General features: G+C 45.6%; 1 protein-coding gene across 3 annotated transcripts in view; it reads right to left on the reverse strand.

The window, feature by feature from the left end:
* PPP1R13B (protein phosphatase 1 regulatory subunit 13B) overlaps positions 1–12,730 on the reverse strand; it is an 89,408-nt gene that overhangs the window by 34,562 nt on the left and 42,116 nt on the right. For all 3 annotated transcript variants that reach the window (XM_047795045.1, XM_047795044.1, XM_047795046.1), the window contains one exon: positions 8,296–8,372. In XM_047795045.1, the coding sequence (XP_047651001.1) occupies positions 8,296–8,372 (77 nt within the window). The remainder of the gene's footprint in view (positions 1–8,295; positions 8,373–12,730) is intronic.

The raw sequence follows: 12,730 nt of genomic DNA on the forward strand, positions 1-12,730 counted from the left end.
AGCATAAACATAAACACCAGTAAGGGAAACCAACCCCATGCCACAGGAGCACTACGAGCTGGACGCTGTGGTAAGTGCTCTGCTCTGACAATGAGACCCGCAAAACACTAAGCTACACTCCTGACAGCAACATCTAAAAGGCAAGATAAATCCCAACCACCCATTTTTATTTTTATTTATTTTTTTTGTCTTTTTGCCATTTCTTGGGCCGCTCCTGAGGCATATGGGAGGTCCCTAGGCTAGGGGTCCAATTGGAGCTGCAGCTGCCAGCCTACACCAGAGTCATAGCAACGCGGGATCTGAGCTGCATCTGTGACCTACACCACAGGTCAAGGCAACGCCAGATCCCCAACCCACTGAGCAAGGGCAGGGATCGAACCTGCAACCTCATGGTTCCCAGTCAGATTCGTTAACCACTGTGCCATGACGGGAACTCCCCCAACCACCCATTTTTGAAAGCAACACCGAGCTGACAAAACAAGAAGGATGTTACAGGGGCCAAAATTAAAAGACACCAGAAGCTCTGGGCATTGAGGAAATATCAAAGCTGGCTTGTGCCCACCTGGAGAATTGCCTGCTAGAGCCTGGCATTAAGAAAGATGATTTTCCAGGGGTGAAAACCTCACCACAAGAACATGCCTCTTGCACAGGGTCTCCTTCACCACTCTCCAGGGGAGAAGAGGGAACAGTGGAAGCAGCGCTGGTGCAGAGCCCTGGATGTGGAATGTCCATGATGCTCTAAAATTAACTGCCTACAGCCTTGCGCCAGCAGTGGCTCTGTGTGCTGGCCGCGCCACTGCCCTCTGCCAGCCGGCAGGAGGAAGAGGCCTGCAGAGGATGCTCCTTCAGATGGAAGCAGCGCTACAAGCACGGTGAATCAAGATGAGTGGGAAACCATCCCAATACACACATTCTGGATAAAGAGAGAAAGACGAGGACCAGCCCAGGGTGGAGAGTCCAATAGGAGATGCCTACATACATCCAAGACCCTAAATCGGTGTGAGAGTGCATGAGAAATACACCCCAAACCCGCAGATGGGGGCAGGGGAAACCCGCCTTTCTTCATCAGGGTCTGAGTGGAAGGGCACAACTCCTCTAAGAATCTGTAAACACTAGCGAGCCCTCGTGTAAGCTCTGAGGCCCACAAAGGGGACCACAGAGCAAGTCTAGCTGCATGCCCAGCTACTGACCAAGGCAAACGCTACCTCTTGGGAAAATGCCACCTTCATGAGGACCTCAAAATGCTCACAGGCCAACGTCCAAGGAAAACGAGCAGCTCATTGTCAAAAATCAAGGCACACAAAGATCATGGCACCATGACTTAAAGCCAGGAGAAGTGACACAGGCAGATACTGAAATTACTGTTGCAGAATATATAACAACTATGTTTAATGTGTTTAATGAACTAAGAGAAGCTTAAAATATGAGCAAAGAATAACCAAAAGAGGTAGAAAAGAACCAACCAACCTCCAGAATTGAAACCTTTTTTCCCCTTTCCTTTCCTTTCCTTTTCTTTTCACGGCTGTACCATGGCTGAGACCACGGCATATGGAAGTTTCCAGGCTAGGGGTCAAGTCGGAGCTGCAGCTGTCAGCCTATGCACAGCCACAGCCACACTGGATCCGAGACACGTCCATGACCTACGCCACAGCTTGTGGCAACATCGGTTCCTTAACCCACGGAGCAAGGCCAGGGATCAAACCTGCATCCTCATGGACACTATGTTGGGTTCTTAACTCGCTGAGCCACAATGGGAACTCCTGGAATTGAAAACTTTTAATTCTTAAAACCATTTTGTTGTAGTTGACATAAACTGTACATATCCAACGTGTACAATTTGAAACCGTCACCACAATCAAGAAAATGGACAGAACCATCACCCTCAAAATTTCCTTGAGTCCCTTTCTAATCCCTCCTCATACCTCCCATGCCCACTCTCAGCTACCAGGTCCACAGGCAGCCCCCCATCTACCTTCGGTTATGAGAGCTTAGTTTACGTCTTCTAGAATATTATATAAGTAGAATCATAGTGTGTACTCTTGCGTCTGACTTCTTTCCTTCGGCCTAGTGACTCTGAGATTCATCCATGTTGCAGCATGCATCAGGGGCTCATTCCATGGTGTGGATATACCAGTATTTCTGTCCATTCGCCTGTTAACAGACATTAGGGTTTTTCCTAGATTTTTGGCTACCACACAGCAAACTGCTGCGAACATTCACCTACACGTTTACATGGACACCTGCTTTCCCTTCTCCTGCACAGATACCTAGGAGGAGACGTTCTGGACTGTACAACATATTTATGTCCAAGTTTCACAGCAACTGTCTAAGAGGGTTCCAGACTTCAACATGTTCCCTTCTCGGCAGCCGTGTGTAAGGGTCCCAGGCTCTCTGCACATTTGCCAGTATTTGCCATCACCAGCCTTTTTAGTTTTAGACATTCTAATAGGTGTGTGCTGGTGTCTCACTGTGGCTTTAATTTGTATTTCCCTGAAAACTAGCGGTGTGGGGTATGTTTACACGTGCTTAAGTGACATTCATATACCTTCCTTAGTGAAGTATCCATTCCATGTTTTGCCTGTTTTTTCTAAAATTGGGTTATTTTATTTTTTATTTTTGGTCTTTTTAGGGCCACACCCATGGCATATGGTAGTTCCCAGGCTAGGGGTCAAATTGAAGCTACAGCTGCCAGCCTACACCACAGCCACTGCAACATGGGATCCCCGATGCAAGATCAGGGTTGAACCCGCATCCTCATGGATATTAGTCAGATTTGTTTCTGCTGTGCCACAACAGGAACTCCCTGGTTATTTATTCTTAATGAGATCTGAGAGTTCTTTATATATTCTCCATACAGCCCTTTGTCAGGTATATGATTTGCAAGTGTTTTCTCCCAGACTGTACTTTGTCTTTTCATAACAAATAATATTAAAAGCACATTATGGAAGTTTCTGTGTGGCACAGCGGGTTAAGGATGCTGCGTTGCTGTAGCTGTGGTGCATGGCATAACTGTAGCACAGGTTCAATCCCTGGCTGGGGAACTCCCATGCGCCATGGTCACGGCCAAAAAAAGGAAAGAAAGAAAAGGGAAAAAAGCATATTATGTACTAACATCCAAGACAGAATTTATTAACTGAAAGATGTATCTTAAGAAATTATCCAGAACATAGTACAAAGAGACAAGGAAAGTGAAAATATGAATGAGAAGTTAGGAATAAAATGAAAGAGGGGGTTCCCAATGTGGCGTGGCGAAAACGAATGCGACTAGTATCCATGAAGATGCAGGGTCGGTCCCTGGCCTCGCTCACTGGGTTGGGGATCCAGTGCTGTCGTGAGCTGTGGTGTAGGTCGTAGACGTGGTTCGGATCCCATGTTGCTGTCGCTGTGGCGTAGGCAGGAAGCTGCAGCTCCAATTTGACCCCTAGCCTGGGAACTTCCATGTGCCACAGGTGTGGCTCTAAAAAGCAAAAAAAAAAAAAAAAAAAAAAGAATAAAACGAAAGATATGACATATGTCTAATCAAACTTCCAAAAGAAGAAAAAAGAATGTGGAAGAGGAAATACCTGTAGAGATAATAACAGAGAACTTTCCAGATAGATTAATAGATGCCAATCCTCAAAATCAGTAAATTCAACAAATCCCAACAGGAGGAGTTCCTGCTGTGGCTCAGTGGTAATGAACCCGACTGGTATCCCTGAGGATGAGGGTTCGCTCCCTGGCCTCATTACGTGGGTTAAGGATCCGGTGTAGCCACAAACTGCTGTAGAGGTCGCAGATACAGGTCAGATTTGGTGTGGCTGTGGCTGTGGCATAGGCTGGCAGCTGCAGCTCCAATTCAAGCCCTAGCCTGGGAACTTCCATATGCTGTGAGTGCAGCCCTAGACAGCAGAAACAAACAAAAACCCAACAGGAGGAATTAAAAGAAATGCACACCTAGTTCTGCTCAAAACAGAATTATTGAATCTTAATTTCATTAAATCTCAAAACCACTAAATGACAGGAAAGGGATTTCTGACATCAGATAATATAAAACCACAACAACCACAGGCTACGAGGAATGGAGACAATGAAAACGTCTGGAAGCTAGAGAATGGATGAGGGTAACCGACTTAGTGCAGCTAAGACAAACCTCAGGACAGAAGAGTTCAAACTGCATAAACAGCCAAGTCACATCATGAGCTTCAAAAGGTTCAGGAATTGGCAAAACTGCAACTCTGGAAAGGGGGGTGAAAAGTAAGGCACCTAAAATACAGCAGACTGCGTGACAGACATTTTAAAAAGAGTAAAATGCTAGACCTCCTTCCCAACTCTGGGTGACTGCCTCTCTCCCACCAAGTTCATTCACCAGACAACTGAAATGTTACCAGAGCTGGGAGACGCAGTCACAGCTGAATCCCGGGTACCATATAAAGAAGACCAAGTGACCATACCAGGAATACTCGCCTCCAGAAATAAACACTCACATCTACTGTCAACTGATTTGACAAAGGTGCCAAGACAATCCAATGGGGGGAACAACAGTCTTTGCACTGAATGGTACTGAGATAACTAGGTGTTCACACACAAAGGAGTGAAAAAATTAACTCAGAATGGACTGTAGACCGCAATGTAAGAGCTAAAACTATAAAGCTCTTAGAAGAAAGAATGAGGGTGGGGTGGTGGCAGGATCTATTGGCCTTGGCAACTTAGTGGATGTACAAGAACAAAGCAGAAATCGACTCAGATTTTAGCACGACTCGCTGAGAAAACAAAAAAGTACTTTCAGGACACCTAAGTAAATACCTACTTTCCTTCTGAGAGTTTTGGGGCCTGCTAGATAGAGGCTACATACACGAGCAGCTCCCAGTAAAAAACCGCAGCACTGGGGGCCCCAACAAGCTTTCCTGGTCGACGACGTTTCACACAGGCTGTCGCAAGTAGCTGTGGGAGCATTAAGTATGGCCTGTGTGACTCCACTGGGAGAGCCTGTGCCTGTGTCCCCAGCCATCACCGCACATGCCTGAATCCTGCGCTGGACGAAATCACAGCCGTGAAGACGGCCCTCTGCTGAGTCTTGTGAGTCCTGTGGCAAATCACCGACACAGGGATGGTCCTGGGACCCCTCACACAGGCACACACACTGAGAATGAGTCAATTTACCTTTACGCCATAAAGCTAAACCAGATCTTCAACATTCTGTCGGATAGTAAGTTCCAAATGCTTATGACAGTGTGGACATGTAACCTGGAGGTCCCCAAACCTGGTGGGGCAATAGATTCATAGAGGGATCTCTCCAGACCCACCCCCAGACTCACTGAATCCAAAGTTCTGCCAGTGGGACCTGGGCCCTGATACCTTAGACAACCTGACTTCATGACCTGCAACTTTTGGAGAGCGTAACTTCCCCAAGCTTCTTGCCCCAGCAGCTACTGGCAAGCGTGAATCACCCAAATTCAGCACCCTGTCCTTCGCTTCCAACCCACACGCTGCCTGGTCCGCTCCTAGTTGCTGTGGCCCACAAGGGAGACAGTTCGGTGTGCCATTTATTCCACACGCAGGGTATCCACAACACACTTCTGGAGAAGGTTATTTTTAACATCTTGCTTGGTAGACAACAAAGTGCATTTCGAAGGTAACGTATCATTAGGCTTAAACGGCAGGTGGGTGTGCCATCAAGTACAGTACCGTCTTTGATGCCATGCTTCCAGCAAGAGTCAGACCTCTGGACCAGCCCTCTACCTTCCTCTGATCACAAGCTCAATAAAGGCTACACACACATTTTAAATTTTGGTTTTGGGTTTCAGTTTTGTTGTTCATGAAATGTAAACATCACCCGCACGTTAACAAGCAAGAACTTCATCCTGGAAAAGATCACAGACCGATCCCCTCATAATACCTAGACGCACTTTACTGCATCCTTGGACTCCTCTCCTTCTGACTCTTGTCCCTCAGCACACACCCAGCTCAATACACACGGCCTACTCCACGCAGTCAGTTCACCTTCCCGAAGCTCAGGCCACAGGAAAAGGATCGTCACCATTCTGCGGGGCAAGTAAGTTCTGAATGCTTACGACACTGGGGACAAGTAACCTGGAGGTCCCCAAACCTGGTGGGGCAATGGACTTGTTCAGGGAGTTTTCCAGGCCGAGTCCAGATTTGGTAAATCAAAAGTTCTGCCAGTGGGGCCTGGGCCTTTATTTCTTAAGACTTTCTGAAGCACATATGCCTGGCAGAACCCCCCCAGAGGCTCTATATCTGGAGTGGACAAGTATGTCAGAAGGCAGGAGTAGGAAGAGGGTTTGTGGAATGATCTTTAGAAACTGGATGATAAGGAAGGAGAATATGTGATCTTGGCACCAGGAATAGCTCTGTCTGAGTGACACATGATTGGGACTTCAGAACCCAGGAGAAGAAAATAAGATATAGGACATCACTTCGCTCTGCAGTGGACAATATCTGCAAATCAAAAATAAACAGTATTAAATGATTTTTAACTTTATTTATCCTTTTGCTTTTTGGCTGTGCCCACAGCATGCAGAAGTCCCTGCACCAGGGACTGAACCTGAGCCACAGTAGTGACAATACTGAGTCCTTAACTGCTAGGCCACCAGGGAACTCATGGTTTTCAACTTTATAACCAATGTATACACAAAGTATAAAAGTCTTAATTAGACTTTTATTGTCACCACTGTACTGAAAGGACAACTGAGGGGTTTCCTTGTGATGCAGCAGGTTAAGGATTCAGCATTGTCTCTGGGGGCTCAGGGGGCTGCTGAGGCAGGAGTTTGATTCTTTAGCTCAGGAACTTTCATGTACCTTGGGTGCAGCTGGGGAAAAAAAAACAAACAAACAAACAAAAAAAAAACAACCTAACAGGCGGGAGGGAAGAGGAGATGGAGGAAAGGAAAGGAGTGCCAACACCCTCATCTTACAAGGAGGGAGGCCCAGAGCTCTGGTTTAAAGTTGATCATACAAAGAAAGAGGTATGTAGGTATATCACTCAAAGTCACGATGGTGGCCAAGAAAAGAAATAAAACCCCAACTCAATAATAGTAAGTTGGAAGGCACAGAGGCAAAGTAATTTGCTCAAACTTAGCTAGTGAGAAAGTTCAGAAGTCAGTGTCTGAACATGGGCCTTCCGTACTCCAGATCTGTGATGTTTGCCAGGCTGAGGCTGTGCCGAGCACCGTAGGCGGAGGTAAACGGCCCAGGGATATCTAGCTAGCTAGCGGCAGAGCTAGAAGGAGAAACAAAATCTCTGACCTTAAAATCACTTGGAAAAGTTACTACTAAAATTCCTAGAAAAGATCATGGTGAAAATTTCTCTCACTGTTCGTTCTTCTCTCAGTCATTCACTTCTGCTCATTCTTTGAACATGCACCAACATTTCTTAAGAAGAGCCCTTCCAGGTAGACAAACTTCCTCCCCTATAATTGCCGTTAGGCCTCTTCTCCAACTCTACCCCAAAGGATGAAAGAAATCCCCGCTCCTGGAGACAGCTGCGAAGACTTAACCCCCCAGCCATCTTGTCTTTCAGACCTGACAGAAGGATTAAGACACTGAAGATGCAACGTAAATCTGCCTGCCTCTCTCTCAGTCTAGAAAGGAGACCATGTGCTCTCTGGGGACAGGCCACTGTCACGAGCAGAGAGGTACACCACTGCTGCTCCAGGACACGCCGTGAGCAGCATCGGGAAAGGGCGTGGGGCGCACTGCTCTGCCTGAGAGCGTCCAGTGCGCGGCCGCAGTGGGGACTGATAAGACCATTACCACTCAGTGACGGCCCCTCACACCTTCATAAAAATGTTTGCAATAGTCAACAGAAAGGACCGCCTCTACAGGGAAAATAAAGGGAAACCTCAGTAAAGTGGAGTCAGGAGGCCACAAGAGGAGCGCTCACACACGAACCACTGGACACTTGGACACGAGTGGGTGCAGATCCCCGCAGGCAGTAACAGCCCCCACCCAGCAGCAGCAAGAGCAAGCTCCTCCTGGCCTGGCAACAACTTGGTCAGGGAAGAGCCCCCCAGCTCCCAGTTTCCTCCACAAACGTTTTGTTTGTAACAGCCCCTCCCAACTTCCCCTTCTCTATAAGCGTTTCCTCTTGTTTTAGTGGACGTGCCTGTGGCTGGACATAGTTGTCTGTCCTGAACTGCAATTTGCTGTTCCCAATAAATTTATTTTGCTGGTAAATACCTTGCTGTTTAACGGGTTTAGATTAATGCTACCCTGCAAAAATAATTGTTTAAAAATAAACCAAACTCAGCAGTACCTATGAAAAGCAATTTAAAATTTTCAATTTAACTCAACTCTTACCCCATTTTCAGCCCGTTTTTCTCCAGGTACATTTATTACATTTCTCTGAGTTCTTTGCTCTTGGGTCTGACGGCCACCTAGAGGAATGAAAGGGTCAAATTTACCAAAAAGAAAAAACAAACAAAAAAAACCCCAAAAATAAAATTCTATCATTTCTTCACTTATTCAAATATTTATTGAACACGAGTATAAAATACCAGGTCAAACAACTCAAAAATCAGTACAGCTGAAAAAATGTTTTATAATCAATCTTTATACATAGTTGTTTAAACAAAATCTTCTAATATTCTTTTTCAGAATTTTAAAATTGACTTATATCAAAAAGTTTCTAACACTTAAAAATAGTCAAAGTGGTAAATTTTACATTGTGCGTACTTTACCACAATTAACTTGGCGTTCCCGTCATGGCTCAGCAATAATGAATCTGACTGGCTCCCATGAGGACGAGGGTTTGATCCCCGGCCTCACTCAGTGGGCTGAGGATCTGGCCTTGTTGTGAGCTGTGGCAGAGGTTGCAGATGCAGCTCGGATCCCGAGTTGCTGTGGTGTAGGCCAGCAGCTGTTGCTCTGACTTGACCCCTAGCCTGGAAACTTCCATATGCCATGGGTGTGGCCCTAAAAAGACAAAAAAAAAAAAAAAAATTTAAGGCCTTTATTTTTTCCATTGTGAAGCTTTACTGAAATATAGTTGATTTACAAGGTTGTCATCATTTCTGCTGGACAACAAACTGAGTTAGTGATACATGTACACACATTACGTTCCCTTTCAGACTCTTTTCCCACACAGATTATCACAGAACCCTGGGTGATGACTGGCCAGTGGGGACCTGCTATATAACACAGAGGTCTATACAGCAGGAACCCACTGGCCAATCCTTCCATGTACCTCAATGTGCATATGCCAAACCCAAACCCTGTTCACCCCTCCCCACCTCCCACCATCTGTCCCCTTTGGTAACTGTTTGTTTTCAAAGTCTCTGAGTCTGTTTCTGTTCTACAAGTAAGTTCATTTCTATTCTTTGTTTAAATTCCACATCTAAGTGATATCATACTATGTTTCACTCAGTATGATAATCTCTAGGTCCGTCCATGTTGTGGCAAATGGCATTATTTTATTTTTTATAGCTGAGTAATATTTCATCGTGTGTATATACACCACATCTTCTTTTTTTTGCTTCTTTAGGGCTGCACCCATGGCATATGGAAGTTCCCAGGCTAGGGGGCGAAGTGGAGCTACAGCTGCTGGCCTACACCACAGTCACAGTAACGCCAGATCCGAGCCTTGTCTGCAACCTATACCATAGCTCACAGCAACGCTGGATCCTTAACCCACTGAGAGAGGCCAGAGATTGAACCAGCCTCCTCATAGATCCTAGTTGGGTTTGTTACTGCTGAGCCACGAAGGGAACTCCCTGGACCACGTCTTCTTAATCCATTCCTCTGTTGATGGACATTTAGGTTGGTTCCGTGTCTTGGCTATTTTTGAATAGTGCTGCTAGGAACATAGGAGTGCACGTCTTTTCGAATTATAGCTTTTTTTTTTTTTGTCTTTTTGCCATTTCTTGGGCCGCTCCCTCGGCATGTGGAGGTTCCCAGGCTAGGGGTCCAATCGGAGCTGTAGCCACCGGCCTACGCCAGAGCCACAGCAACGCAGGATCCGAGCCGCGTCTGCAACCTACACCACAGCTCACAGCAATGCCGGATCCTTAACCCACTGAGCAAGGGCAGGGACTGAACCTGCAACCTCATGGTTCCTAGTCAGATTCGTTAACCACTGCGCCATGACGGGAACTCCGAATTATAGCTTTTTGCCTTTTTTTTTTTTTTTTTTTTTTTTTTTTTTAGGGCCACACTTGTGGCATACGGAAGTTCCCAGGCTAGCAGCTGAATTGGAGCTGCAGCTGCCGGCCTATACCACAGCCACCGTAATGCTGGATCTGAGCTGCATCTGCAACCTAAACTGCAGCTCACAGCAATGCCAGATCCTTAACCCATTCAGCAAGGCCAGGGATGGAACCTGCATCCTCATGGATACTAGTCGGGTTTGTTTCCACCGGGCCACAATAGGAACTCCTCAAATTATAGTTTTGTTTACATATATACTCTTCCCTACTTTGCTGTAGACTGTTTGACCATGGGAGCGTAGGCTGATTTCTGGGCTTTCTATCCTGTTCCACTGATCTATTTCTGGTTTTGTGCCAGTACCATGCAGTTTGTTTTGATGACTGTAGCTCTGTAGTATAGTCTGAAGTCAGGGGGACTGATTCCTCCAGCTCCATTTTTCTTTCTCAGGATTGCTTTGGCTATTTGGGGTCTTTTGTGTTTCCTACAAATTTAAAAAATTTTTGTTCTGCTTCTGTGAAAAATGCCATTGGTAATTTGATAGGGATTGCACTGAATCTGTAGACTGTCTTGTGCAGTGTAGTCATTTTGACAATATTTGATTCTTCCAAACCAAGAGCATGGTGTATTTCTTTCCATCTGTTTGAGTCATCTTTGATTTCTTTCATCGGCATCTTATAGTTTTCAGGGTACAGGTCTTCTGTCTCTTTACGTAGGTTTAGTCCTAGGTATTTTATTCTTTTTGATGTGATGGTAAATGGGATTATTTCCCTAATTTCTCTTTCTGATCTTTCATTTAGTATGTAGAAATTCACAGGATTTCTATATATGAACAAATTAAAGCTTTTGTATTTTAAGAGACTAAAATAGAAGTTATAATATCCAGTAATGAAAAAAACTTGTGCACAAAACTGATCTTCACAAATAGGGTTAAAATTGAAATGCACATCATCTCTGAATTCTTTGTGCTACAAAATTTTTTTTTTTTTTTTTTTTTTAATTTTAGGAGTGTTGGAGTGCCTGTCGTGGCGCAGTGGAAACGAATCTGACTAGAAACCATCAGGTTGCAGGTTCGATCCCTGGACTTGTTCAGTGGGTTGAGGATCAGGCGTTGCCGTGAGCTGTGGTGTAGGTCGCAAACGTGGCTCAGATCTGGCATTGCTGTGGCTCTGGCATAGGCCGGCAGCTATAACTCTGATTAGACCCCTAGCCTGGGAACCTCCATATGCCGCGGGTGCGGCCCTAAAAAGACAAAAAATTTTGGAGTGTCTTCAAATTTAAACTGGAAAATGTTTCCTACGTCCTGTCATTATTTTTTAAACACAATAAAGTGTGTGGTACAATTTTGTACCAGGTGAATTTTAAGTCATAAACGTTAATGTCTGTGATATGCTGGAATGCCTGCTCCTACTTCACCAACCTCTCCAGCTTCTACCTGATGCTATTTTGAGAATTATCACACCTGAGAGCCTACTTTATTACCCAGAACACATAACTTCAAAGGGTCATGAACCTAACATCAAAAACTTTTTCCTCCTATTTCTTTCCTGAAACTTTAAAAATTTTGAAGAAAAATTACATTATGGAAGTACAGTGATATTACTTACTACCCCCAAGGAAGCAAAGACTAATCCTTGGGAGATTAAAAAATCTTACTCTTTTTATGTATAAGGCAAAGCTACGGAGTGCATAAATAGACCTGTTGGGGAAAGACCCAGCAAACAAGAACAGAATAGGCACAGAAGGGCCCTTAGGGGCGCGATAATGAAAAAAGAGGCTAAGCAGATGGGGATGACAACACGGCATGTGAACATGGTCATACGACCACAACAGCCATGTCACAAGAGCTGTTTTCTGTCAGCAGAAACTGCACATTCGCACATCCTAGACTATGGTGTCTATCAGTTTACACGGTAAATTAAATTCTTAGTGTTTTGTCTGTTTGCTTGCTTTTGCTTTTCAGGGCTGCAAGTGCAGCATATGGAAATTCCCAGGCTAGGGGTTGTGCCTACACCAGAGCCACAACAACGTGGGATCTGAGCCTTGCCTGTGACCCACACCGCAGCTCACGGCAACGCCGGCTCCTTAACCCACTGTGCAAGGCCAGGGATCAAACCTGAAGCCTCATGGATACTAGATGGATTCATTTCCACTGCACCACGGTGGGAACTCCAAAGGTAACCCCTTTTAAATAATAGTGATCAGTGACAACTGCCTTTCCTCAACTCTCTGGGGAGCAGAGAGGAAACCTGAGTTTCGGCTCTTCAAATCTGGCTGCTCAGGATACAAGCTGGAGGAGAAATTCAGTGAACAGAAGCAAAAGAGGGAACAAGGCACCCGTGTGAGCCAGTCTACCCGCTGCCACCTCCTCTGCTCTGGGACAGAGGTGGACTGTGCACAGGCACAGACAGAGGGAGAAGGGCAGAGGCTGGAGCTTTACAGCAGGGGGGGGATTCTGAGTTAGGGCAGGGTAGGGATGAACATACAAGAAAGAAGGTGGTGGGAGAGAGAAATGTCTTCAGTGAGGCTGAGGAGATGGGTGGGGCCCTATTACAAACGCCATCCAAGTGAAGCTGTGGAGCCTGGGGAAGGG

Source organism: Phacochoerus africanus, chromosome 9, assembly GCF_016906955.1.
Source record: "Phacochoerus africanus isolate WHEZ1 chromosome 9, ROS_Pafr_v1, whole genome shotgun sequence".
Classification (NCBI taxonomy): Eukaryota; Metazoa; Chordata; class Mammalia; order Artiodactyla; family Suidae; genus Phacochoerus; species Phacochoerus africanus.